Genomic DNA, 26292 nt, shown 5'->3' on the forward strand with positions numbered 1-26292 from the left:
ACTCCATCAGACGTTCAGGTTTTTTTTTCTTCCGGGGCGCTTCTCATCTCCGTAGCTGTCCTCGAGGAGAGCTCCTCGAAATTTAAAACCCTGGTTACTTGGAGACGACCAGCAGATGAACTGCCAGTGTAACTAAATACTCACCGGACATTTTAGAATCGAAACACGCTACTTTCCCCGATTGGACTTGATAAGATAGTAGGCTATAAGAAAAAAAGTCATGATTTGGACTGGGACCCATTTGCCGTTACAGAAGTCACAAACGGGGGAGAGCGCCTCAGGGAGATGAGCAGCCTGGGTTAGACTCCAATATCGCCTCATTATGCCAAATCGACAAAAGAAGATAATATTTGGCATCGCCGGGGTGTTTAGTTTTGCCAGCGTTCTCATCGTTGCTGCAGCCATGGGCACGCCGTTTTGGGTAAACGGGACCGTTCTGTGTAAAACAGGAGCTCAACTAGTTAACGCGTCGGGACACGAACTAGACAAATTTATCGGAAGGATAAACTACGGCCTGTTTCATGGACAGAGAGTCAAACAGTGTGGACTAGGCGGAAGACCCTTCAGGTTTTCGTGTGAGTATAGGCCTGGTTTATTTCACGATAAGAAGATGGTTGAATTGTGTCTATTTAAAGATTAGAGATCAGTTGTTTGCCTCCTTGCTCATATATAATTCAAAGCAAATAACAATGAATGCAACAAGCAGTGACGTCAGCCCCATTAATAGTTGAAATGACATTGATAAAATACTTACTTATTTATATGATAATAACAAACATTAGTATTGTGCCTGAAAATTTGGTTAAGGTTAATGAACTCTTGACGTTTTAATGGTTATAAGAGTAAGTGACACAAAATATATGTCCCTTGCCTGTTGAATTGGTTGAGTGGCTTTGAAAATGACTTGCTCATTTTGGACGGCATGGAATGAATTGAAAGGAGAGTTGACTCTCTCGGTTATTAAAACAACAACAGTCCTGACAGAGTAAAAAGATTGCCTGATGTAAATCTCTTGGAGAAGCTTTGGCCCTTGCATGAGGCCAGCACAGCCTCCCTTCACAGCACATTTCAAAGTGTTTTTATGTAGCTCCACTTGGACCTAAGTTATACAAACACTCAACGGGTCAAGTAAAAACTCTTGGTGTTAAATTAACTATTTGAAACCCATAAAATAGGCCTATATCAACAGATCCAAACATGTAAAGTGAATAGTTCACCGAACTGTCTTCTCCCCCTCTCATTGGTCAACAGCCCTAGGAAGGGAGATGAAATGTTGCAGTTAAGAGATTTCCTGAGATAACGACACATTTTAGTTTGCGAACAGAGGGAGTCTTTGTTTTCGATGTGACATAAGCATTTTTGCACTAATGAGGGTTGGAGTACACTCAGAAAGATGTTGTGCTTGACTAGACAGCCAATGGAGCCTACCCATTGGTTCTGATAAACAAAACCAGTTTGTTCACTTATAGGCCATCTGTCCTTGTGTTAGTACTGTATAGATTTTCTCTGGATGATTTGATCTATTCTCAAAAACGCTGGCGTTATTTACTGTTAAGGTTCAATTTACTGTGAAACATAACAATTAGGGGTGTGACAATATATCATGGAACAAACATTTTACAATATGTATCGTAGAGTTATGGCAATATTTTTACAATATGATGTCCGTTTGATCCAATTGGTTGAGCTACCTGTTCGTGACCTACTCTGCACCTGCGTCATGCGTGCATTCATTGCATTCACAGGAATCGCTTGAACTGAGTTAACTAAATTGTATGTACAACAAAGAAAATTATTGCAAATGTTTAATGTTTTTGAGAAAATCGGTTAATTGAGGTTGTTTCATTAAAAATGATGTTCAAAATATCGTGATACGTATTGTATCGTACACCCAGTATTGTGATACGTATCAAATCGTGAGCTGAGTGTATCGTTACACCCCTAATAACGATCATATCCGTTCAACAAAACATTGTGTTCTCTCTTCACCCTCTCCTTCCTCTCCTCTCACCCCTCTGTCCTCCATCTCACGTTAATAGTTTTCCCAGACATGCTGGATTTCATCCCAGCGAGTCTTCACGTGACGGTGATCTTCTTCTGTGGTGTGCTACTTCTGTTCTCCTCCGTGGCGACGGCGTTCTTCATGTTCAACGCCTTTGGGAGTCCGTACGAGACGCTGCACGGCCCGCTGGGCCTCTATCTCTGGACCTTCGTCTGCTGTGAGCTTCACATCATGTTTAGACTTGTTCAGCCCTTTTCACCAGCAGTGTCCCAGAGGAATTCACAGATGCCCACAGATCGGCACCTATAACTAAGCTAAACCCTCAAGGAAGACGATGTAAAACTCAGGGTCAAAAGGAAACGTCAATATGCGGTTTTACTGAGACCGATACATATTCAGGCCGGTAAACAGCGTCTGGGTTTTAGCCAGGCCCAGCCACGGACAAGCCGCAGCTCTGGGACATGTTTCTATATGGAGCTTTGAGTTTGGTGTGTTGAGGCCTGACTCAGGATTAGACCATTTCTGAACATGGTAGTGAAGTAGAAGTTCCTAGCTTAGTGAATAGTGATCCAAGGTTAGTGTAGTGATATATCTTCAGGTTAGTGTAGTGATATCTCTAGGTTAGTGGAGTGATATCTCTAGGTTAGTGGAGTGATATCTCTAGGTTAGTGTAGTGATATCTCTAGGTTAGTGTAGTGATATCTCTAGGTTAGTGTAGTGATATCTCTAGGTTGGTGTAGTGATATCTCTAGGTTAGTGTACTGATATCTCTAGGTTGTCCCTCACAAAGTGGGACTCTTTCCAGACAGTTCTTCAAACATGGATCAGGTGTGTCTAATCAAGGCTCTGTGGGGGGTGGACTATTCATCCACTGAATAAGGGACCCAATTAAGAAACCCAGCACCAGAGCTACTAAAGATTTATTTCCTGAGGTGGGGTGGGGTGGTAATTAATCAATGTTGTTGCCAAGTACCAAGGGCCAAGACACAGATTCTATTTGGTCTCTGTTACTGAAAATCACTATTGTGAAATGACACCTCAATTTACTGTATCAATATGGATACAAAAGAAAAAAGTCTTAGCGCCCCATAACTTGATTTTTGGATTAAGAGTTGTGGAAAATGGCTACACAAATAAAACATGATTAGATTGAATTAAGTGTAAAAGTGTCCGGAGTCAAATCCCTCCCTGGCTCTTTGCTGCAGATCTTCTCCTCACTCTCACCTGCACTCACACTTAACTTACAAACTACCAAATAAAGCATAACAAATGCATATCTGTCCTGTTGTCTTCGCAGCAATTGTGTTTCCTCAACCAGTTTTCTTTCATCGCAGGCTTCTGCAGCTGCCTGGTGATGACCCTGTTCGCGTCCGAGGTGAAGATCAATCACCTGTCCGACAAGATCGCCAACTTCAACGAAGTCAACTTCGTCTACAAGACGTACACGGAGTGGTACGACCACTCCTTCTGGATAATCTTCCTCACCTTCCTCCTGCACTGCCTCAACTTCCTGTTGATCCGCGTGGCCGGGATCCAGTTTCCGTTTCAAGAGGCCAAAGACTTAGCAGTAAACACGGGCGCTGTGGATCTCATGTACTGACTACTGCTACGTTGTTTAGTTTTACCCCCCCTTAGCGACACTGAGCCTCCCCTATTAACTAGCCCCTCAATAGAGTCTTGAGGCGTGCGTCCACCTATTTGAGCGCTGTTGAAAGGACCGAAGCTAATCGGAGACTCTTAAGCCTGTTCTTGTCCTCCTGTGACAAGCTAGCCGTCTTTTCCGTGAGAATAAGAGACTCCCTCGGGAACTCCCGGCGAGAAAACCGTCTTGAATCTCCTTAGATTGGTGAGGGTGTTTTTTCCATCGTATCGTTAATTGCGGTGTCTTGTTGCCGTAGATGGTGTTCGAATTAGAGGCCCGGATTACACAGCCAGTGAAAGGTGGATGTTTAGCCTACTTTCCCTTATTTTATTGTTCATGTGTTTTTATGCTGTAGGTGTCCTAGCCTAACAGTGAAAGTCTACTCTAACATTTTTCCGGAAATGTAGGCTAGGATGTTTGTTGAACAAAGTTGTATTCGTTACTGTAATAGGTTTAATTCGAAGTTTGGCTGACAGAATATGCCTATTAGAAAACTGTGGGAATTATATTTCTGTTTTGGTCATTTAGTAGCCTGATGAATTTGTCACACGATGTGCCAATTATTGTGATTTTATAACCGGTCAGTTAAACTTCTGTAGCATTTATAGGGCTCATGTTTTGTTTATAGACCTGTTTCTGGCACTGACAGAAGTAACGTCAAAACATTTTGTTGAAAGAATTTCTGCCCTCTTTTCATGTGTCTCTTTATAATAAAATATTGATATTTACTGTGAAGGACCTCTTCATTCACAATCACACTTTAAGCTACATTGCTGAAGAAGCGGTTAGCCTACTGGTAAATTTTCAATGGCTTTCCATTGCTTTAAATATCAAACAGTTTGATAAAACTTTCCATCCTTTCTTTCATTCTCTTTCTCTCCATCCTTCTTCTCTATCGTTTTATTGTTCTGTTAAGAGTATTTTTACCACAAGCTGGCAGTGTGGTCAAACCATTTGAGACACAGAATCCAAGCAAAATAAGAAAAAGATCAATCCCATCTTTTCAGCTGAACAGATAAAAGGCCTTCTACAAAAGAGCAGTAAACTGTTTTATTAGTTGCCATAGCCTTATGAAACATAACTGACAGACATGATAGGCTATAATTAAAGAGGCCACTCCTGCAAGCTACACTCCTACCGTTCAGGAACGTTCAAAGTTGTCTTTGAGGTGGCTGTATCTTAGTAACCTGATCATGAATATGCAGCTCCACAGAAGCATATAACACAGACAACTTAGCCTGGCCCCTTCAGGGAAAAGTAAACAAGAATAGTTGAAGACTACTGGGTGGCATCCAGTTAGACTTGTATGAACAGTCCTTGTTGCCCTTTATAGGTTTGTCCTTGACTGCACTCTAAAACACGGTAAGATTTTATGCTATCTGGCTGTGGTAGTATAGATTTATGAATGAGTTATTAATTAAATTATTTGTTGACTTTATAGTAGCCTATGACACCCCTTGTCTTTACAATATTTTGTATATGTGTTTAATTCTGCTAGATGTGACTCAAGCATTTTTGCTGTTGTTACAAAAAAGTCAACTATTTACGTGACTAAATTATGATGTAATCTAAAAATATATATTTGCACGGCTAATAACTCAATATTTGTGTTTTGGATTTACAGTGTGCTTGGTTATGTCATTTGCACAAAAAAAAATGTTTGGCCTCTGTTTCAGTCTTAGATGACAATTTTTTTAATTTAAACTAATAATGGTAGGCTACTGCACTTTAGTTCAATGCGTATTTCACAACCTGTTCCTTGAACATTTTGGTATTGCCTAGCCGGTGGAAAGCTTAAAGCAACCACCACCAACCAGAGATGGCAAAAGTACAAACATCCTTCACTCAGGTACAGATACTCATGATCTCATAGACTCTGATAAAAGTTGAAGTACTGACCACACTTTTTCAGTCAAGTTAAAGTAAATAAGTGTGGGTCTCTGACATATACTTAAATAAAATGAAGTCATTACTACTACCCGTTTTAGTAAAAAGTTGTAAGAAAAATTGTGAGGTATTGATACCAGGAAGTACAGACTTAAGTACAGTAACAAAGTATTTACTTCCCATCTCTGCAACCATTTAAAAACCGTGTAATAACAACATAATACATGTGTAATAACAGTGTACTAAAAGTATAATATCAACATAATTACAGAGTGATAACAGTATATATACATAAATAAAATGATCATGCCACCACATACAGACAAAAACTTAAGTAAAGAGCCTGGTTGGAAAATGTAAGAAGTAAAAAGTAGGCCTAGAGATATGTATGCAAACTAATAATTAATGACTTCATGTAAAAAGTTGTCAGAATAAGTACCAATGTCCGAAAAATAAATTGTGAAGAACTGTTGTCAGAAAAATAAATTGTGAAATACTGATACCAGAAAAAAACGGAGGGGTCTTGGAGACGTGGGAAGTTTGTTTAGCAAGACACGTGTTTAAGACAATGTGAGTGGCGGAGTTTCAACATTTGACCAGAAGATGGGGGTAGGCTAGTGGGGGAGGAGGTGAGGAGCGCTACTGTAAGCTGGAGCTATAGAGCCGAACTGGTCTGAACACAGTCACGTGCGGCTTCAGCATAGGGACCAGGTTACACAAAAATACTTTATCTATTTGAGACAAAAAGAGAGAAAAAAGCATAGCCAAGACCTTCTATTAGTAGCCTTCAATTTAACGAATATTTTGCAGAATATCTTATAGGCCATTATAATATGTGCTTGGTCACAAACTACAAGCCAAACTTCTCTGGCCATTTATGGTTACTTTAAAAGATACGTTAATTGCAGCGGAAGCATCACAGACAGTCCTATATTCAAAATTGGCGAGAGCAATTTACTGACAATGTCTAGCAGATAAAAATGGAGTCCAAGGTCGACTAAACTCCGGAATTGCACGCAAACTCCGTTCTCCGTGGATTTTTAAACTTCCCTTTCGGAATGATCCACTTTTGAACATCTTCTGAACAACATGAGGCTGGATACCAGACAAGGTGTTAATCGTCGCGAGTCACATCTTGTTGACTTAATATGTCCCTCGCAGATGGACGAAGATTCAGACAAGGTGGACCGGAAAGCCGAACTGGACGATATTCTCAGTCAAATTGCTGACCTCGACAAATGGAGAGAGATCTTCAACGCTCGCGGGTAATTGGCCAATATCAAATGTGTAATTTGATCGTCTTCTTTAACTTCCCCAAATATTTTTTTAAAAATATTTTTACTAGATTATTGTAATGATTTTTTCCTCCCCAGAAGCAACTGCAATACATTTCCTATTTAGAGAAAACAAGCAGCACAACGTTACTTCTCTGTCTCTTAATAATTGTATCATTTTTTCCACAGGTTGGAATTACAACATTGTATCACGAGAGTGAGTGGATCACATTTACTTATCCCCGTTTCCTTGTGCAGTCGTCTACTCAAATGTGTTTTTTGTTAGTTCATTTTTACTTTCCTCACGCTTCAATTTATAGTCCACTTATAGCCTAATATCACTTAACGGAGCGCTTATTACGCTAACGGACGGGCTACTTTGTCTTCTCAGGTAGCTTACAGATAATTCTGTCCAATGAGAACGTGTAACGGTGCGTGTTGTGCGCGGGCCCGGGGGTGGGATTCCACGTAGAGGTTGTCTATACGGTGTGGTCTCGTCACCGAACTTGATCTGTCTTCGGAAAAGACCCGGCCATGCTCTCGAAAGCTACAGATATAGTTACCCTCTCTCGCAGTGAGACAGCGTCTCTTCCTCCAGCGTTTCCCAGTCACGTCTATCTCTGGCTCTGTCCCGGCCTCATTCTCTCCCTCACGCCGGCTCTTGTTCAACCAACATCCCACCGGCTGCATGTCGATGGTAGCGGATGTGTAGCGCCTAAGTGGGGTCAGGTTTGAGGCCCAGTTATGACAGACTACGCAGAGCTTCTTCACAGCATCAGGGTCCTGCAGCCCTCCAAGCTCAGCTACATAGAACTCCTGCAGGAGGAGGTGAAGAGAAACCCAGATGTGAGTGATGATCGTCATTCCACCTTCTCTTCCAGCTACATCTCCTCTCTGTGTGTTAGGGTGTGGGGTTTGGGTATAGCTTGGTGGTTAGAGGGTTTGTCTGCAGATCAACAAGTCGCAGGTTTGAATCCTCACGTTTCAAATTGGATGAAAGTAAATCCCATGAAAAGTGTCTTGACTGAAGTTCTAAAATGTATGCTATACTGATTGTGTGGACAAGGAAGACAAGGATGGAAAAAGACCCAGTATGGTTTTGTATCTCTAAATTGTTGGTCAATGTTACTTTATTTAATCTTGACCACTGAATACGTGAGTCGTGTAAATATGAAATTGAAAATACAAGTGCAGATCTGTAGGGCCTCAGCTGTTCTCTCTCTTACTCTTCGTTTTTTCCCTCCCTATCTCTCTCTCTCTTTTGCTATCTCTATCTTTCTGTCTCTCTTTCTCTCTATCTTCCTGTCTCTTTCTATCTCTCCCTGTCTCGCTGTCTCTCTTTGTCTCTCTCTCCCTCTCTCCATCTTGTTTGCTCTCTCTTGGTCTCCCTCCTCCTCTCCAGAGGCCAGTTGAGTGTAGCCCCAGGCCCGAGGAGGAGAGCGGGGAGGAGGGATCAGGGCGGTCTCCCTCCAGCGTCCAGCCCCCCCGCCGCCACGCCGCCCTGCTGGCCGCCCCCTACTCCATCCCCCGGGCTCTGGCCGTGTCCCCCCGCCTCGGAGGACTTCCTGTCACACCCGAGCTGGCCGCGGTGAGTCTGGGGACGTATTTCCTGTCACAGCCAAGCTACTTCCTGTCACATCCGAGCTAGCCGCGGCGTGTCTGGGAACCCGAGCCGGGGTCACCTGACACCCGCTGTCCGTCCAGAGCCGGCCGCACCGCAGCGGTCTGGCTGCTGCTCTGCAAACTGCTGCTTTGTGTGTGTGTGTGTGTGTGTGGGGGGGGGGTTGTGTGTGTGTGTTTGTTGACCAAGACAAAAGACTGGCAATATGGCCTTCTCATTTATTGATGTAGCTCTTAAGCAGTGGATTGAGTTTGCAAGTTTGGTTTCTGGAAAACAAGCAGACATGCAGAAGAACAAAGACAGTTGTATGGAAAGCATCTGTCAAGATTAGCATTAAGCATAGATCTAAAGGGTAAATCAAACGATAACAGCTAGAAATTGATTGTAAGATAGCAAGACAACTTTATATTGAAATTGTAAGGGTTGATAAACAACAGAACTACGTTTTTTAACCTGTGTTTGGATTTTGATTTCTTAGAACCTGAGGAAGATATTATTCGGGAACACCTTTCACGTCTTCAACTACGAGTGGAAGAAGTCCTTCTTCAAGTTCCGGGAGCCGTACTCGGATCTGTCGTACGCCCTGGAGGCAGAGCGGGTGAGAGACCTGCAGCATGATGATGATGACATACAGTATCCACCTGGACTGGGAGAGAGAGACAGAGAATGTTACAAGTATGAAAGTATAAGAGATCAATATCTGGAAAAATTAAACCAGTTAATTGAAAACGTCACAGAACTTGACATAAATGAAAAATTAAGGATATCTCTGGGTGAAGGGCCTACTGCAAGCCTTGCCGTTAGATATGTATCTAAATGTCACAACCTGAGGGACAGTGAATCAACCTTGTATGACTTAAAACCTTTCTATATCTTACTGTAACATGCATTTATCTGTTACTTTTCTACAGTCCCCAACTCACTATGATACTGTTATTTTGTCATATTATTATTGTTAGACTTCTTGTAAAATGTTCTGATATATATGTTAAAATATCCATTTAATATGGACTGCTTTGGCAATACTGCTCAACCCGAACTGTCATGCCAATAAAGCATTCTGAACTGAACTGAGAGGAAGAAAGAGGAGAGAGAGGAAGAGAGAGGAGAGAGGGGTACAGACCAGGAGAGAGAGGAAGAGAGAGGAGAGAGGGGTACAAACCAGGAGAGAGAGAGAGACATATAGATCAGATTAAGATGAGTAAAACAAGCAATGCTCCAAACACATTTCAATAACTTAGGTTTATTAATCTATATAGTATAGTTTATACTGAATATGTGCAGACACACATTACTATCAATTGTTAATAGTTTTTAACTTTACATTTTAATGACAGAGAATCAAAGAATATTCTGATCAGATTGCACACCAGCAAAGACCTAAGGGTTACCCTGGAAACGCTTACGTAACCACAGTGACTTGAGAAGGCCATGCTCTCGTATCCTCCCAAGAGTTGATTATACACACTCAATATGTTGACCTTCCGCACCTCTGGAAGGATCCAGTTCCCAGATGACAGTCTTACTGAACATCCTTCACCTTAGTCTTCCTCTGAACTGGCACTGAGTAGACACCCAACACCACGTAGCAATCACTTGAGACAGGCGAGGGCGTCTCTGCGGTGTGACATCCTTGCTGTCTCATCACATCATAACCACAGGACAGGCTGGAGACAGACTGGCTGCTGTCTGGATGGTCTTGGTCTGGTGGTTTTCTGAGGGATGGAGGATGTGCCTGGTACCTAACAGAAGATGTTCTGGTACAGGACTGGTGATTCTACGACCAACTCCAGATATAGGGACTGAATATTAGTGTATTTTTTGCTGAGGAAGCTAGCTGCCAAATCTTTGGTTAGACTGTAATATACACAGACTCACATTAGTATAAATACTTAGTGTTGTATATATTAGGCCATGCACAACTATAAATATTTCAGACTGTGTATATGAAGGCATACTCTACTATACTATATACACTGTAATTAGAGGATTATAAAGAAAGGTTGGTCTGGACTGTTGTAGCTGAGCGGTACAACATTAGACTGCAGCTCAACATGTTATAGTCTCTCACTGTATGATATTCTGGATAAAACTGTATTTTACACTACTTTTTAAAACATAATTTTAACAGTTGGTTTATTTGATCCAGGGTGGATCCCGTGCCATTCAAATGATTGTCCAGGCAAATATCATCAAATACCTGCTTTTCACACGACATCCCAACTCAGAAGTCTGCAGAATGCAGAGGTGAGAAAGTAAAGGTTTTTACTACAGTCCCATATAAACATGTTAACTAATGAGGAATCCATGTATATAGCTTCATTATGAGAAGCTTAAGTCTTGAGACAGTTCATGACGTGAACACGCCCACTTCTGTGTCCAGTCTGAGCGAAGTTGGAGAGAAGGATCAGGAGCGAGCTTTAGCAGCGGCGCTAACGGACATCCTGTGGGGGGCCGGCGAGGAACGGAGCGCCATGGTTTCCTTGGTAACGTCAGACTACTGCATCACGCCGCACCTGGACTACAAACTGGACAACTTCACGGAGCGAGTACGACGATCTCCCCCCCCCCCTGAACTTCACGTCACACATCAAATGTGATTTGTTCAGCCCTTTTTACAAGCAATGTAACAGAGGACCTCACATACCGCCCCTAACCTGTATGGAGGGAAATCGGTGACATATGTTTAGAATTTATGCCAGTTATGGCAGATATGACATACCGCCTGTATCACTCCTCTGTTTAGGTTCAGAATTGCTGAGACTCCTGAGAAGTATTTTAAAATGTTGTTTGTTGTATTTATTTATCTTTTTGTTTTTATCCATTTGTAGCTACAGCTTTTCAGTTTCAACAAGAAAGACGATGTCAGGAAATTCCTCCATGAGCACATTCAGTGTGTGAGTTATGTTCTTAATTTGGATCCACGTGAATATGGAAATACTGTGATGTAAAATGAAATCACACCAAACTTTATTTGTAAAGCCCTTTTGACAAGCAACATCACTAGAGAGCTACCTAGAGGCCCACAGGTCAGCACCTCTAACCAAACTGCCTCTCTGCAGTTTAAAGAAGAGGGGAGCCATGGAGTCATCCTGTTTCTCTACAGCCTGATCTTTTCAAGGACCATCAGCAGGTAGATATACTGCAGTGTCACAGTACTGTCAGGTTCACCTTTCTGTTACACTACAGGTTTACTATGCACTGTACTGTTAGGTTTACTATGATAAATAAACCCTGTCCCGTGTCCCAGGTTAAGAGAGGACCTGGATGGAACCACCACCCACCTGTTGTACCTGAGCCTTGGCAACTTCGTGGGTCGTCAGGTGAGCCTTGTGTGTCTCCGTTGGCTTTATGGGAGAACAATACCTCCAGGTAACGGTTACTGTTTGGCACTCTGCACCTGAGGGACTCAGATCTCCCTCTCTCTCTCCCCCATCCCCTCCACCTCTCCCTCTCCTCCCTCCCCCCTCTCCCCCATCCCCTCCACCTCCCTCTCCTCCTCCCTCCCCTCTCTCTCCCTCCCCCCCCTCTCCCTCTCCCTCCCCCCTCTCCCTCCTCTCCCTCCTCCTCCCTCTTCTCCCTCTCCCACTCACTCCTCCTTCCTCTCCCCCCCCTCTCCCTCCCCTCTCCCTCCCTCCTCTCCCTCCTCCTCCCTCTCCCCTCTCCTCCCTCCCCCCTCTCCCCCATCCCCTCCACCTCTCCCCCCTCCCCCCCATCCCCTCCACCTCCCTCCCCCCCCTCCTCCTCCTCCTCCCCTCTCTCCCTCCCTCTCCTCCTCCCTCTCCACCTCCCTCCTCCTCCCTCTCAGGCCTTGCTGAACCTGCTCCTGACCGGCAGGGCCAGTCCCAACATCTTTAACGGCACCCTCCAGTACGGGGAGGACGGCAGCCCGCTGGAGCAGCCCCTCCATGGGGTGCTGGCTCGCAGCGACGTGGGGTACCTGTACTGGAGCCGTGAGGAGGTGGAGCGAGCCAAGATGCCCCTGGTACAACACCACCCAACCTCACACATTCATCTCCACGCAAATTTAAAGTTGTTTCTGCATCCTGGCACCAACCACCAAATCTGAGTCCAAAATTCGTGTAAGAAATGTTTGCACGTAAAATAATTAATACGACCTAACGTTAAGTCAATCGCGCTTACACACTGCTTCAGAAACTTTCGTCCGTCAAAAAAAAGTTCGGATCGGGTTCGATTTTCTGCGTTTTTTGCATCCATAGCCAGCATTTTGAGAGTTTTTTCAGAGCCACCGATTTTTTAGGCTGGCGATTACGAAAAAACACATCTGAAAATGTTGCAGTCAGTGTGCGAGGGTCTTCAGGAGGCCTTAGGGAGACGACAGCACCCTGGGCACACATCAGTACAAGGTTGGGCCCCGTCACGTCCAAATGCACTCCACAGGGAGTCCTGCATGTTTTAGATGTTTCCTTCTTCCAACACACCTGATTCAAAGGAATGGGTGGTTCTCAGGTTTCTGCAGAGCTCAATAACCACCCATTTCTTTGAATCAGGTGTGTTGGATGAGCTGTGCAGCACAGGGGGTCCCTGAGGACCGGGGTTGAACACTGGTGACTCTCTGGCGCCCTCAGGTGGGCAGCATGCTGAAGACTCCCCGCTGGCCCATCTGGGTATGCAGCATCAACAGCACCTCCAGCGTCCTGTTCAGCCCCCAGCGCTCATTGCTCTCTGACTGGAAGATGGAGCACCTCTTCCACATGTACTTCTACAACGGCCAGCCCTCCCAGACCACCACCACGCTGCTCACCATCGGTACGCTGGCTACACTGCTGCTCACTGGGCACATACCAGGGACTACTCAGTTCACTGGTTATTAATAACCATCCCTCCTCCCCTCCCCCCCATCCCTCCCCATCCCATCATCACTCCCCCCTCTTCGTATCCTTCCACATCCCTCCCCCATCCCATCCCTCCTCCCTCGTCATCACTCCCCCTTTCCCATATCCCTCCCCCCTCATCCTCCCTCCTCCTCCCCCCCCCTCATCCTCCCCCCTCCCATCCCTCCCCTCTCCCCCCAGACACCCACTCCCACCCCTGGGAGGTGGGCTCGGTCACCAGCCCTGCAGACCTGGAGAGGAGGTTCCCCTCTGTGGAGATGCTCATCAGGACCAAGTGGGAGGGCGCTGCCATCGACTGGAACGGAACCGTGCCGTTCTTCTGACGCATTCACGTCTGCTCGTGTCTAACGTTACTTTACGCTGTATACGTCTAGTCGTGTCTAACGTTACTTCACGCTGTATACGTCTGCTCGTGTCTAACGTTACTTTACGCTGTATACGTCTAGTCGTGTCTAACGTTACTTTACGCTGTATAAATAAAGGCAAACAAAACCTAACTGTATTTAACAGATGTGTTTATCTAGTCTGCTCAATCACCGGCGTTGATCCTCCAGTTCAGGCAAAATGATGTCACTCAGTATACAGAGGGAAAATGATAAGACAGGGAAAAACCTTATGACTGAATCACACTAACATTCAGGACAAGTCAGTTTCTGTTACAGTGCGTGCTTTATCGCCCCCTGGTGGGCCGACAGGGGACCTACACCACAGCAATGACCACATCCTCTCAGTGATGAGAGAGAGAAGCTGCCTGGGAGTTCCAACAACACAGCCACTGACATGAGGTCCGATGTCAGACACGCTGGCACTCCACACACACGTCTCGAGCGACACTGCGGTTCTAGATCATTCCGCTCCACTGCAGAGACGTGTACAGCACCTCCTCCTCGGCCGGAGAACACAGCAGCACCGTCTTCTTCACGTTGGAGCCCAGCCGTGCCACGGTGAGGACGTCGCTCAGAGGCAGAGACTCGTCCAGGTCGAGGCACACGGCGATGAAATGGGCGTGGAAACGGAGAGGGTCACCTGAGAGAAGAAAACAACAACAACAACATGAAGCAGACACTTCTCTCCAAAGCACAAACAGACATGGGATTTGAACCTGCAACCTCGTCGTCTGCAGCTTTAAAAGCTCTAACCACTGAGCTATACGCTCCCCCTCACACGTGTAAACACGACCCAAACACGTAAACACGACCCACCAGGATACACCAGGAAGTCTCCTCCAAACTTGCCAGCCGAGGTGAGGCAGAAGCCTCGCTGCCTCAGGTCTCTGAAGACCAGGAACCTCGTGTCCGAGCCTCGCTCCCGGGGGACCGGCTGGGCAGCGGACAGGAAGTCCCTCTCCTCGGGGCCGTACTGGAGCCCAGCGGAGGCGGTGCACAGCTGCACCGTCATGGCCGCCCGAGGGAAGGAGAAGCTGCGCTGCAGGTCGTCCAGACGGGAGAGGAGGGAGCTGTCTGAGGGGGCGGGCGGGAGACAGGAAGAGGAAGAGCAGCATCTCACAACAGAAACAGGATGGATGTCAGGGTGTTTGTGTCTCTCTCTCCGAGAGGGAGGAAGATCAAGTCCTCGTCTTTCAACATGAACAATATCTACGTGTGTGTGTGTGTATGCCTGTGTGTGTGTGTGTGTGTGGTGTGTGTCTCTGACAGGGAAGCAGCATATCAACTCATATTGCTGAACACCTGCATTTATGTATGAATGTGTGTGTACATTCATGTGTGTGTGTCTCTCGCTCTCTCTGACAAGGAGATCACACCTGATCTTTCTGAACATGAACAGTGTGTAGGTGTACCATCTTGTTTCCCGCTCATAACTCTCAGAAGACAAGCCTTCCTGTCCTCGAGCGCCAGGGCCTTCTGCTCCTCAAAGGTTCGATCGAGATCTGCGTGGTACTGGTCCACGCGCTCCCGGCTCACTTCCCTGGCCTCAACCTGGCAGGAAGCAACGTCCACAGACGGCAAAAGGAATGATGACAAGGCAGAGCCGTCGAATTTGTTATTTTAAATGCCGCTGCGCTACATACGGGAGCCGGACGGGAGATAAATCTAGCGAATTCAATTCTTAGAAATCTTCAGGTAAAAGTTTTACCTGTGGGTCAATAGGAGGGATTCGTACAGCTTCGCCTATGTCCACCAGCAAACGTCCCTCTTCTTCCGTCAACTCCAACGGTCTCCCCAACCTGCAGTTCTGCCGGGGCTGTCGCGCTAACGAACCGACCAAAGATCCGATGATACCCCTCTCGCGAGCAGCCTTCACCTCATCTGCACGCCACACAAGAGGCGTGGATTCACAGAAGTTAATACCGATAACCGGAAGAATTTGTTTAGGGCCATTTTCGGTCGTCTCTCCTTCTCCGTCCCTCTCGTCAAGGTTACGCTTCAGAAGTTCTGGAGCTGTCGAGCTGCTCTGCTCTGCCATTTTTGTCACAAGGAAAAGTTGACCGCTTGGGTGCAATCAATTCCCTGGTCTCAACATGCGTGTCGATTTAGAGACCATGACGAAAACATCCTAAACTTTCTTCGTCCACTGACTGTCTGAATGATTCACCGTAGCAACAACAGTGTATAAAATAGGAATTGTTTAATGTCTACATGATTATAACTACGACAGGTAGTCGGTGGTTTAGAAGTGACTAAAATCTGATGCAGCACTTCCTGGTGGGTGGGCGTAGTAGGTGATTGGCAGGTATGTCCTCCAATGAAAACGCCAAACTCACGTACTCACGAACGCCTACAAAATATCGTCTTACCAATGAGCATTCAACATTGTTCATAATATCAGTAGCCTATTACAGTGTAGAAATCATTTCGCTTTGGGGTTTTAATTTCGCACTGTACAACCATTTATGTATCACAATATGTCTATGTCTTAACATATGGTTTAAGTTTTAGGAAATTATCAACCTTTAATTTAAAATCATGACACCAAAAAAAGTTTTGCTTTCAGGAAATGTGAACAATTTATTGTGTTCAAACAAGCGTTAATGTAGTTTTCAAATTGACTGCTGGAAAAAAATAGTTTTAAATGGATATGTACAATCCAATTCTGAACACCACAGAGCCTGGTTGGCTTTTAAATCTGTACATACATTGCATAGCAATAGTACCTTGGATGGTATTTTGTTTAATTCTTGGGAATACGGCTCAAAAGAATGATTATGGTTAAGAAAAGAGACATTACGTGAAATGTGTGTTGTGAGTGCATTGGTCAGAACCATCCCAGATGCGTCCAAACTGTCTGTTATTTGATGAGTGGCTCTGAACTGTTTGTATCCTGAACCCAAGAGGCCAGGTTCTAGTCTCCTAACTCCAGATCCTCCAGTTCTTTCAACAACTGCGCCTCCTTCTCCATCTTGTCAAGCTTGTGGACGAAGAAAGAAAAAAACAAAATTAATGTTTGATGTCTCACAGAAGATATTGAATAGAGCCTTTCATAGACGCTCAATTCACAAAAACCCAGATACTGTCTTCAGGTTTCACTAGCTTCACTTTTACATTTCTCACTTAAATCATCGTTGGACGCAAGAAAAGATATATAAATAAAAGGTACTATTCTAATTATTGGGGGGGATGGGTATAGCTCAGTGGTTAAGTATTTGACTGTAGATAAAGCGGCGTGCAACAGGGATTGATCTACAGTCAAATACTTTACCACTGAACTAAAAAATAAAAGCAATGTGTATATATCTATTATCATTAAATCATGTACCACTTATTTTGTGCATCAGTAAACCTTCCTACCTGATTTTTCTGCATGGGTTTCCCAGATGACTGCTGTTCTTTCAGTTCATCTATAGCTTTCAGTTTCTGAAATAAAAACAAACCAACATAACATGACTCCCAAGCCTTTCATAGCCCTCATCCAGCACACAGCAAAACCTGCCCAGTTCTGGGATGGAAAGTATGCTGGTAAATGTGTTCAGACTGAACCTGATGTAAGCACAACTGACTAGGTGTGACCAGGGAAGTCAGAGAGGACAGTGCCATGAGAGATCTTAGGTCTGGAAGGGCCTTTTCTCTCACACACAGCACAAAGCACCAAGGTGTATAGTCAGCCCTGTGAAGTCAAACTGGCCGACATCTCATTCTTCCCCTCTCACCTTCTTCAGGTTTTTGATCTTCTTGTCGAGCTCGGGGTCACCAGAGGTGGGCTGGGTGCTGCTGGCCGGGCAGGACTCAGACTTGGGCTCAGACTGGGCTTCTGGGAGCTCTGGCTTGGTTTCCTGGAGGGACAGAACACTAGAGTTTAACTGCCCACCCTGTTCAGCTGACAGACCTTCCTAACTGTTCATTTTAATTGTCATTTGGCGTCCACTCTCCCCCTCCCTCCCTCCCCTTCCCCCTCACCTGTTTGGCTGCCTTCTTAGCCTCTCGTTTCTTCTGGTTCTTCAGAGCCGTCTTGGAGAGAGGCTTGTCTCCCGTGGCTCCAGGCCTCATGTCCTGAGGAGGCTCCTCCTCATGCTGTTAGAGATAACGGCAGGATAACCAGTTATCATGCTGTCAGAGACAACCTCAGTATGAACCAGTTATCATGCTGTCAGAGACAACCTCAGTATGAACCAGTTATCATGCTGTCAGAGACAACCTCAGTATGAACCAGTTATCATGCTGTCAGAGATAACCTCAGTATGAACCAGTTATCATGCTGTCAGAGACAACCTCAGTATGACCCAGTTAAACTGTTTGAGATAACAGACAGGCAGACAGATAATCAGACAGACAGTTATACAGACACAGTCAGTCCGTTGGGTAGACAGACAGACAGACAGGTAGACAGACAGACAGACAGTCTCGGCCAGTGACGCACCAGTTTGGAGCTGGCGGTAACAGGCTTGTTCCGCAGCGCTGGTGGCCGGTATGCCTGGGCCGGCTTGGTTTCCGTGGTTCCCAGCTCGCTGGGTGCCGCCTGGTACTTCACCGGCCTCTCGGGGAACACCCCCTCAGGGAACGGTTGCCATAGCACCTCCCAGAGCTCCGCCCCCGGGGGCGTGTCTTGCTTGTAGAGAACGGTGCCGGTGTAGTGCCAGATCTTGTAGCCGTTGCTGACCCGCAGCCTGGGAGAGCAGGTCGCCGTGACGACGTGCTCGCCGTCAGGGCTCCAGGAGAAGTGGGTGGAGTTAGCCGCCTGGGGTTTGCACACCTGCTTGTACTTCTTGACGTCCCACACCTCCATCTGGCCCTGGAGGTTCCCGAAGCCGGCCAGCACCAGGATGTGGCCCTGGGGGCTGTAGAAGACCGCGTTCCTGGGACCCGTCCCAAAGTCGAACACTGGGTCGCACTTGTGGTTGAAGACAGTGGCCTTGGCGGGCATGAAGCCATACACCACACAGAACTCTGAGGAGGAGGGGCTCCACGCCACGTCGTAGATGGGCCCATTCTTAGCTGGGGGACACACGCACACGTTAGCCTCATCATGCCGACGCGTTTACCTGAAACGACTGGGGGGAGGTACTGGTGGGGGAGGGTCTGGGGGAGGTAGACAGTGGGAGATACTGTCTGGGGGAGGTAGACAGTGGGAGATACTGTCTGGGGGAGGGACACAGTGGGAGATACTGTCTGGGGGAGGTAGACAGTGGGAGATACTATCTGGGGGAGGGACACAGTGGGAGATACTGTCTGGGGGAGGGACACAGTGGGAGATACTGTCTGGGGGAGGGACACAGTGGGAGATACTGTCTGGGGGAGGGACACAGTGGGAGATACTGTCTGGGGGAGGGACACAGTGGGAGATACTGTCTGGGGGAGGTACACAGTGGGAGATACTGTCTGGGGGAGGGACACAGTGGGAGATACTGTCTGGGGGAGGTAGACAGTGGGAGTTACTCACACAGCTGCACTGCGGCGGTCTCTCCGTTTACAGCTAGGTAGTGCAGGGTCTGCTCTCCGTAGTACGACGCCCCGGTCTTATCCACCTCCGTACTGGCTGTGACCAGCACGGCCGTGGCTGAGGACAAACACAGGGTCAGAACCATACACACGGCTACACACTCCGTGGACCGCTTAATCTGCTGATGGATCAATTTGTTGATCGAATGGATTCATCTGTCATGTTGTTTGGATGAGCGGTTCACGAGAATTAAATATAAACTTGTTTGTCGCCATGTTGAGCGATGGAGACACGGATCTCACCATAAATAAATAAAAAGCTGTTTGCCGTCAACGAGCGCCACAGTGGTTTGTTGAATAAATGGATGAATATAATAAATCAACAAATCTTTTTCATGGATGAATTCTGATTCTGACCAACCTTTTTTGTTCCACAGCATAGCAACTCTGTCTGATTTGAAGAAGCTCTTGTTGGCGAGTGCCGAGGTGGGGCCGCCGAAGTTAGGGTACTGATACAGACGGACGAAAGAGGGCGCTCCCTTGCTGCCAGGGACGTAGACAGCCACCTGCGACACGGGGAAACATTTAAATATCTAGACTCTAACGGAGTCTCTCACACACCTCACACACACACGTCTCACACACACACACATCACACACACGCCTCACACACACAGTGTGAGATCCAGTGGTACCTTGCTGGGCTGTGCTCCTGGAGACAACTCAAACTCTGATACTTTCTGCAAGTGAAGTTTATTGGCGATAGTTCCTGCAGAAACACAAAGTCATTATTATATTTTTGTCGTGGTTAAGTTTCCACCATAATGGTACTACTACTCCAAATGTTAAAATACTCTGCATATACAGTACTCCAGAGGATGTGTACTCCAGAGGATGTGTATAAATATCGTGTTAGGATGCCACTCAGGAGATACCGTACGGTAAGATATTTACCAAAGTCATTGTTTTCGAAGAAGTGCAGTTCGTTGTTGACACTCCTGACAGCAATCTTCTCGTCATCTGTCCAGCTGGGACACCTGGGATTCAAAACAAAATCCATGTGATGGAATTCAAAACGCAAGCGATGACATAGTAAACTGTATTTTCACACAGATCGTTCCTAACAGTAATAACCACGGCAACAGGAATGACGGTTTGATCTACAGTTGTTTCGCAAGATACGAGACAAAGAACTTGGAAGAGAACTCACCAGCCCTGCACCTTCTTCTGATAGAAGGCTTTGAGACAGGCTCCATTCTGCAGATCCCACAACTGCAAGTTGGCATCTCCTTGAGGGTTGTCCTGGGTTTCTAGAACCACAACATGAGACTCAGTCCTGTGCATCAGGATGTTTGATAATGTTTATTAACATTTTCTAAGATACAGAACTTCCAGTTGCGGAGCTAGCTAGCTATCTGCTGTTCTCTGCACACAAGCTTTCTAGATAAACGACTGTGTGTCAAATGTAAGGACGCTGCACGTAACCATTCAATCCCAGATAGAAGATAACAAGGCATCACTAGACTTACTGCTGTACGGTTGCCAGGTGGCCAGTACAGAGTTGAGAGGAGAGAACTCCAACATGGAGGTCTTGGGGAGATCAAACGACCGAACTGGCGAGCCATCGGAAGTCTTCACCACGCTCACCCTGGGAGACAAGGAGTGAATGGTACAGATCTAAACGTAATCAACTTTAATTACTGCAAACACTTGTAATATGGTTAAAAACAGGTTTCCACCTTTTAGTATTGTAACAAATGTACTTACTTTTCGCCATTGCACCATGCAAACAATGTCCCATCTTTGCTGAAATCCTGATATTTACCTTGCCGGGTGTCCCTGATAATTGAAGGTGTGCAAAAATATAAACTTTTACGAAAATGTATAATGTCGGTCTGTAATCGAATTATTAAGGACGTAAGTTGAATAGGGGATTAATGAACGTTTCGTTACCTTTCAAAACTAGCGTTTTCCTCACAGGCTGGTGGTCCGCGGAGCAGTGACGTCCCGTCCGAGCCCCGGACTAAGATCACAACAGCAAGCTTTTACATGCAATAGTTCCAGGACCTTGTCCCATATCAAGATGTAGACATTCAGTCAAAAGCACGGGTACAAATCGGCACTCATAACTTGAACTACAGACTAGCCTACAATCACTCTGAGACGTGCCGTTTATCAACAACCAATTAGCCACGTAGTCGTGGCAATAGATAAGACGTCTATTCCAAGTTAGTTGACACCCTTTAAATATAATATACTTCAAGTTGAATCATAGATACTGGTAGATTAGTGTAAGCTGGCTCTAACTATCAAAGCTGACAGGCTAAAGAGCTAGCTACTGACTGCAGAGCATAAGGTTGCATCCACTAATTACTCAACAACGCTGATCTTAAGATTTTGTGACATTCGTAGAATGTGTTTTGTGCGCTAAAACAACGTTCACATTTGAACAAGTTCGTAAACATGAAACGCAGTGAGTTGACGGTACTATGAAATATCCCACCTGCTAAAAGTGGAGTGGGGGGCGCCATGATGTACCGGAAAAGGAATCTGCTGAAGGAAATGCGGAAAATCTCTCAGAAGAAGGGGCGTGTGGTGTCTGTCATCATCGTGAACAAGTAAAGAATAACTATTTATTAAATTAACATGTATTTGTTATGTTGTTAGTATTCCACTAACTCTTTTAATCTGTTGTGTAAATATTTTTATGCTCTAAAAAAGCAGAAGTGTGCTCTTGTCTTTGACTAGAGCCATACAAGCACAAAAAACGATTTCCTCCCGTTGGGGGTCATCATCATAAGTAATCTACACATTAAACACACCTGAACTGTGTTAATCATTAAGAATATTTTATTTGTATTTACTTTATTAACTATTAAGTTCTTTGGAATGGATTGTAATCATTAATAAAGAAAGCTGATGATGGTCCCATATATAGGCTACGAAGGTCAGTTATGAAGGAATTTCAATCCAGTATGGGTTTGTGTCTCCTGCCTCCGAGTGCACCGCCCTCTACTGGAGGTAATCACAACTGCACTACCAGTGTCTTAAAGGGGCAATTGACTGCAAAACCGATTTTACCTTGTCATTGTTGAAAAACGACAGTTCGGAGGGTAAACTGAACATACCGTGAATATCAAAGTCTATTGACACCTCTTTCCTATTCAAATCTCAAAAAGAAAAAATTTGGCTGTAAAACGCTAGCTTTTCAACAAAGCCACCGGTCCTACGTAGGACCGGTGATCGCCCTCTTATTGGCTCTGGTCTGTATCTTTGTCACGCCCCAGAATTTACATCCAGACCAGCCAGAGGTAGCGTCTATCTCCGATACTAGTTTAGCTGCGCGCTGCTCTGTGTAGGCTACTTATAAGGAATTACAAAGAAGAACGTTTTGAATTATAACAAGGATATTGATTATGGACCACGGTCGTAAACGCTGTGTTCCAGGCTGTACAGGGAAGGCTAACTCTTACAGTCTTCCCAAGGAGCCAAACATTCAACAGGCATGGCTGCTGTTGTCTATGAGAAGATCCAGGCGAAGTTCGACACTCAATCATTCATTTGCTCTGAACATTTCACCCAAGACAGTTTTGACAACCTTGGACAATTTCAAGCAGGATATGCTAGGAAGCTGAACCTGGAAAGAGGTGCTGTTCCAACCATATGCTCATTGCAACCGCAAGCTATAAGGACAGTAAGATGTTGTGCTAACAGTTATTAGCAATGCTAAAGTTTCCTGTATATAGCATACCAGGTAGAATGCTAAATACGTTTCTACACACATCAAATGACTTTAGCTAGACTAGCTGTAGTCGGCATTAGAAGGCATGGGAAGCTTCCGAAAAATAGCCAGAAAACGAACTGCAGTCTGGCTTATTGCTAACGCCTGTCTAGATAATCTATTTGAAAGAACTGGAGAAAGGCAGGTTTTAGATACAGGATACATTAGCATTGCTAGTAACTGTTACTAGTAACACCTAGACTGTAGGCATGTAAACAAGTTTAGCTTGCTAGTTAACGCAAGAGCATAGAATGTGTGATAATTTAGCCTAGTTTATTGGCAATGGGGCTAACGTTGATTCATGTTCCTGACTGTGTTTCATTAAAATAAATAACCTGTGTAATGAAAATCTACAATTCACGATGCATGTTTGTCCAGATCTTTGTCATGTTATTTTACAGCAAGATATCTAGAGCTAGCCTAGCTAGCTAACTGAAGCCGAGTAGAATCACGATTGCAACAACGTTTGGTTGCTAAGCTGTAGCCTAATGTTCTACCCACCTAAGTCAATCCAGTTTGCTTCAACAACAGAAGTGGAAACAAGTAATGTTATCATTTCAAATGTTATATAGTCAATCTGTTGAAAACAGTGTTGTGTAGACACAATAGATTTATTTGAGCGTTTTTATTTCAAGTCTCCAACTTCAGTGTTTCAGCGAGTGCTGCTGTTGGCCGTGTTGCGTTTTTTGCTCCCAGCTTCACTCGTTGATTACCAACCAATCAGCGCGCAGCTTATCTAAATATTAATGAGCATACCATAAAAGGAGAAAAGCTAGTGTTTTTTCCCGGGAACATTTCAGACGATCTGTAAGAGGGCATAGAACAGCACCCGGGCCATTTTCAACCCAACCAATGTTACATACCCTATTCGGAGACCTTAAGGAACAGTGTGAAATACCCCAAAAACCCAGTCAATTGCCCCTTTAAAAAAAAAAAAAACATTTAATTTGGACGGCAGCCAGTCATCTGATTAATAATAACTAACACAGTAGCAGCGCGTAGGAATTTGTCTGTTATGAAACTGGCCCTGTCCTTTAGCGATGGAATGCCCTCCTATCGGGCAAATAATTGGATTTAGCCGTGATTACGAAATCGCAGTTAAGTACACAAGGCAACGTTCATTATTCACACTATAAGGTCACTTTGTCCGTTTGAGTAAATATGGCAGACATGGAAATATAAACTTGTGACCATAAATGTAGATTAGGCTAAAGGACTGTTTTGTGTGTGATTTACACCCAAAGTAACAAAATACTCAAAAAATAAACAAAGTACAAATGTACTCTTTCATTTTATTTTATTCATATATTGATCGTTTCTTCTTCAGTCTAAACAAAGATTCAAAATTTCAATAACAATGACTATATCTTGAAAGACAAAATGAGAACAAATATACACTATATAAAAGACGATTTGACTCGAAAACACCAATAATGAAAAACGTAAAAACCACAAATAAAATGTACATTTAAGAGAAGAAAAAAAAGTAAGTAAGAAGCAGTTGGTGTTTCAGCTGAAATCCCCAACCACTAACAGGTATATTTCCGACGCACGATCATGAAAAAAAACCTCAATCCAAAAACCAACACTCAATCAATGCATCGACCAGTCTAGCAACAGTCTAGCAACAGTCGATCCATCCTGATGCCTGGGTTGGTGGACAGTCAAGTCAAGTTACGTGACAGAAAAGCAAGGTGAGTGAATGGCATTGGACTGGAGGGAGACTTTAAGGTTTATGGCAGTGTAAAAAGTGCAGATTCATTATCATTCGAAGGGACTGAAACGCATCAGCCCCACATTCATATTGCTGAAATTCTGTACTGCGGTGTGGTTAAGAAGCCGTGGGTCATCTCCACCAGACCACCACGAGGCGGACGAGCTGCGAAGGAAACCGTCCTTTCAGGATCGCACGTGCTTCAGACACATACGTGCAGTGTGGTTGTTAAAAAGCCCAGACCTGTTTCTCTGTCCCGTGTGTGTGTGTGTGTGTGTGTTCTTTTAACTGAGATCTGAACGCCCTGCACTAAACTTTTCTGTGAATATAAAAAAATAACGTTATTGTTCCCATCCCATCGTCTCTCGTGTTCGAAAAAAGCGTTTGTTTGCTGATGCTTGGGAATACATTCTGTGGGACTTACAGGACTAGCACGTGGTTCACTGAGTCTGTGGACCTGTCGTTCTGCTTTAGTCGATCAGACTTTACTGAGGTTATTAAAGTAGAAAGTCTAAGGTGCTTGTGTGCCACTCGTTTCACACTTACAGTCTAACCATTCATCAAGGCTGCTTTGGGAAATATTATCGCTGTTTCTCAGTGTGTGTGTGTGTGTGTGTGTGTGAGTGTGTGAATTTGTATGTGTTTGTGTGAGGGTAGAGAAACAGGTCTTCAGGCAGTGTGTATTAGCAGGGTGTGGAGGACCCAGAGAGATGGAAGGTGAGGGAGGGAGGGTGGGAGGGAGGGTGGGTGTAACAGCAAAGGCCTTCATCCACATCTAATCATCTGACCAGACAGACTCTAAAGGGTGCTGGCTGTCTTTGGAAGTGCTTCTGTGAGTTACGCTGAGCACAAACAGAAGAGACTAAACGCCAATCAGTATCTTTCTCTCTCTCTCTGTCTCTCAAAGATACCCCCCCCCCTTCAGTTTCAGCAGCAGGGTAACTGACTCAAGCCCCTGAGCCCACAGTTACAGGAACGTAGAGCAGAATCTACTGACTCAAGCCCCTGAGCCCACAGTTACAGGAACGTAGAGCAGAATATAAGACGGGACCTCCCAGGACCCTGGTTGACCTCCTGCTATGATTGTAGAAGCAGATTCAAGTTTCTAGTTTGAGGAGTGTGGGGGCGACCCTACAGGGCCCACTAAGGGGGCCTCTACAGTACAGAGGTATTTACCATATCATTCAATATAAAGTCGTGCGTAATGACGAAATACTGAGTGGAGTGTTTATGTAAAAAAAATGAATGAGATTTGATAAAATAATGAAATATCTATATCTATAAAGGTGGTTACCAAATTCCAGTTCTGTTGGACTGGGTATATATATAAAAATACAGATTCTTACCAGGTTACATTATATTCAAATGCTAGGTAAATACCCTCCAATATGGGACAGTGACTCCATAAAGGCCCCCTTCATGAGATCAAAAGTTCCTCGAATTAAAAAGCACCTTGTTTGTTGATAACACACAAAGACACATTCCTGCACTGTTTGTGTGTGCGTACAGGATCTCTGTGTGTGAGAGAGAGAGGTAGAGAAAGAGAGAGAGAGGGAGGGAGAGAGAGAGGTGGTGGTGGTTGTGGGGATGGGGGGGTTGAAGACAACAAAGATGTGCTCAGCCCCTCACAGAAGCACCTGTTGCTGAAGAGATCTGAGTTAAAATGGTTCTCAGTTTCAGGAAG

At 45.0% G+C, this 26292-nt stretch overlaps 4 protein-coding genes across 8 annotated transcripts; 2 read left to right on the forward strand and 2 right to left on the reverse strand.

The window, feature by feature from the left end:
* Positions 1-9: 9 nt before the first annotated feature.
* On the forward strand, positions 10-3612 carry clrn1 (clarin 1). The gene is made up of 3 exons (XM_047051932.1): positions 10-575; positions 2040-2219; positions 3337-3612. The coding sequence occupies exons 1-3, from the start codon at positions 323-325 to the stop codon at positions 3600-3602; spliced, it is 699 nt and encodes a 232-aa protein (XP_046907888.1). The 5' UTR covers positions 10-322; the 3' UTR covers positions 3603-3612.
* Positions 3613-3762: 150 nt separating this feature from the next.
* mindy4b (MINDY family member 4B) lies at positions 3763-13789 on the forward strand. 3 transcript variants are annotated; one of them, XM_047051926.1, is made up of 13 exons: positions 3763-3848; positions 6693-6796; positions 6995-7022; positions 8208-8393; positions 8905-9024; positions 10576-10673; positions 10810-10975; positions 11258-11323; positions 11489-11559; positions 11677-11749; positions 12235-12411; positions 13016-13196; positions 13463-13789. In XM_047051926.1, the coding sequence occupies exons 2-13, from the start codon at positions 6693-6695 to the stop codon at positions 13603-13605; spliced, it is 1413 nt and encodes a 470-aa protein (XP_046907882.1). In that variant the 5' UTR covers positions 3763-3848; the 3' UTR covers positions 13606-13789. The 3 variants fall into 3 exon arrangements, with proteins under 3 accessions (XP_046907882.1, XP_046907881.1, XP_046907880.1); XM_047051925.1 differs by lacking the exon at positions 3763-3848 and adding an exon at positions 3862-3943; XM_047051924.1 differs by lacking the exon at positions 3763-3848 and adding an exon at positions 4900-5006.
* tsen34 (TSEN34 tRNA splicing endonuclease subunit) lies at positions 13772-15953 on the reverse strand. The gene is made up of 4 exons (XM_047051931.1): positions 15377-15953; positions 15081-15219; positions 14485-14742; positions 13772-14308 (listed from the first exon to the last, which is right to left on the reverse strand). The coding sequence occupies exons 1-4, from the start codon at positions 15704-15706 to the stop codon at positions 14124-14126; spliced, it is 912 nt and encodes a 303-aa protein (XP_046907887.1). The 5' UTR covers positions 15707-15953; the 3' UTR covers positions 13772-14123.
* Positions 15954-16207: 254 nt separating this feature from the next.
* eif2a (eukaryotic translation initiation factor 2A) lies at positions 16208-21706 on the reverse strand. Of its 3 annotated transcripts, none has more exons than XM_047051912.1 (14): positions 21617-21706; positions 21067-21136; positions 20881-20952; positions 20643-20761; positions 20324-20423; positions 20068-20150; positions 19809-19882; positions 19535-19679; positions 19115-19231; positions 18095-18669; positions 17635-17748; positions 17388-17510; positions 17029-17094; positions 16208-16648 (listed from the first exon to the last, which is right to left on the reverse strand). In XM_047051912.1, exons 1-14 carry the CDS (start codon positions 21642-21644, stop codon positions 16583-16585), a joined length of 1752 nt encoding a protein of 583 aa, XP_046907868.1. In that variant the 5' UTR covers positions 21645-21706; the 3' UTR covers positions 16208-16582. The 3 variants fall into 3 exon arrangements, with proteins under 3 accessions (XP_046907868.1, XP_046907870.1, XP_046907869.1); XM_047051914.1 differs by having other exon boundaries at positions 19115-19233; positions 19536-19679; positions 21067-21180; positions 21617-21648; XM_047051913.1 differs by lacking the exon at positions 20881-20952.
* Positions 21707-26292: the final 4586 nt, after the last annotated feature.

Source organism: Hypomesus transpacificus, unplaced genomic scaffold (genome assembly GCF_021917145.1).
Source record: "Hypomesus transpacificus isolate Combined female unplaced genomic scaffold, fHypTra1 scaffold_186, whole genome shotgun sequence".
Lineage (NCBI taxonomy): Eukaryota > Metazoa > Chordata > Actinopteri > Osmeriformes > Osmeridae > Hypomesus > Hypomesus transpacificus.

What these genes read in the sequence shown, in the direction of transcription:
- mindy4b (XM_047051926.1), top strand. Translation starts at nt 6,693, where the DNA reads ATGGACGAAGATTCAGACAAGGTGGACCGGAAAGCCGAACTGGACGAT. An exon ending in GAAGTCTGCAGAATGCAGAG is followed by an intron (nt 10,674 to 10,809) that starts GTGAGAAAGTAA and finishes TTCTGTGTCCAG; the next exon opens with TCTGAGCGAAGTTGGAGAGA. An exon ending in TGGACAACTTCACGGAGCGA is followed by an intron (nt 10,976 to 11,257) that starts GTACGACGATCT and finishes ATCCATTTGTAG; the next exon opens with CTACAGCTTTTCAGTTTCAA.
- eif2a (XM_047051912.1), bottom strand. Translation starts at nt 21,644, where the DNA reads ATGGCGCCCCCCACTCCACTTTTAGCAG. An exon ending in TATGCTGTGGAACAAAAAAG is followed by an intron (nt 19,232 to 19,534) that starts GTTGGTCAGAAT and finishes GTTTGTCCTCAG; the next exon opens with CCACGGCCGTGCTGGTCACA. An exon ending in AACCCATGCAGAAAAATCAG is followed by an intron (nt 16,649 to 17,028) that starts GTAGGAAGGTTT and finishes TTCGTCCACAAG; the next exon opens with CTTGACAAGATGGAGAAGGA.
- clrn1 (XM_047051932.1), top strand. Translation starts at nt 323, where the DNA reads ATGCCAAATCGACAAAAGAAGATAATATTTGGCATCGCCGGGGTGTTT. An exon ending in AAGACCCTTCAGGTTTTCGT is followed by an intron (nt 576 to 2,039) that starts GTGAGTATAGGC and finishes TCACGTTAATAG; the next exon opens with TTTTCCCAGACATGCTGGAT. An exon ending in TCTCTGGACCTTCGTCTGCT is followed by an intron (nt 2,220 to 3,336) that starts GTGAGCTTCACA and finishes CTTTCATCGCAG; the next exon opens with GCTTCTGCAGCTGCCTGGTG.
- tsen34 (XM_047051931.1), bottom strand. Translation starts at nt 15,706, where the DNA reads ATGGCAGAGCAGAGCAGCTCGACAGCTCCAGAACTTCTGAAGCGTAAC. An exon ending in TCCCTCCTATTGACCCACAG is followed by an intron (nt 15,220 to 15,376) that starts GTAAAACTTTTA and finishes GCTTCCTGCCAG; the next exon opens with GTTGAGGCCAGGGAAGTGAG. An exon ending in TATGAGCGGGAAACAAGATG is followed by an intron (nt 14,743 to 15,080) that starts GTACACCTACAC and finishes CCGCCCCCTCAG; the next exon opens with ACAGCTCCCTCCTCTCCCGT.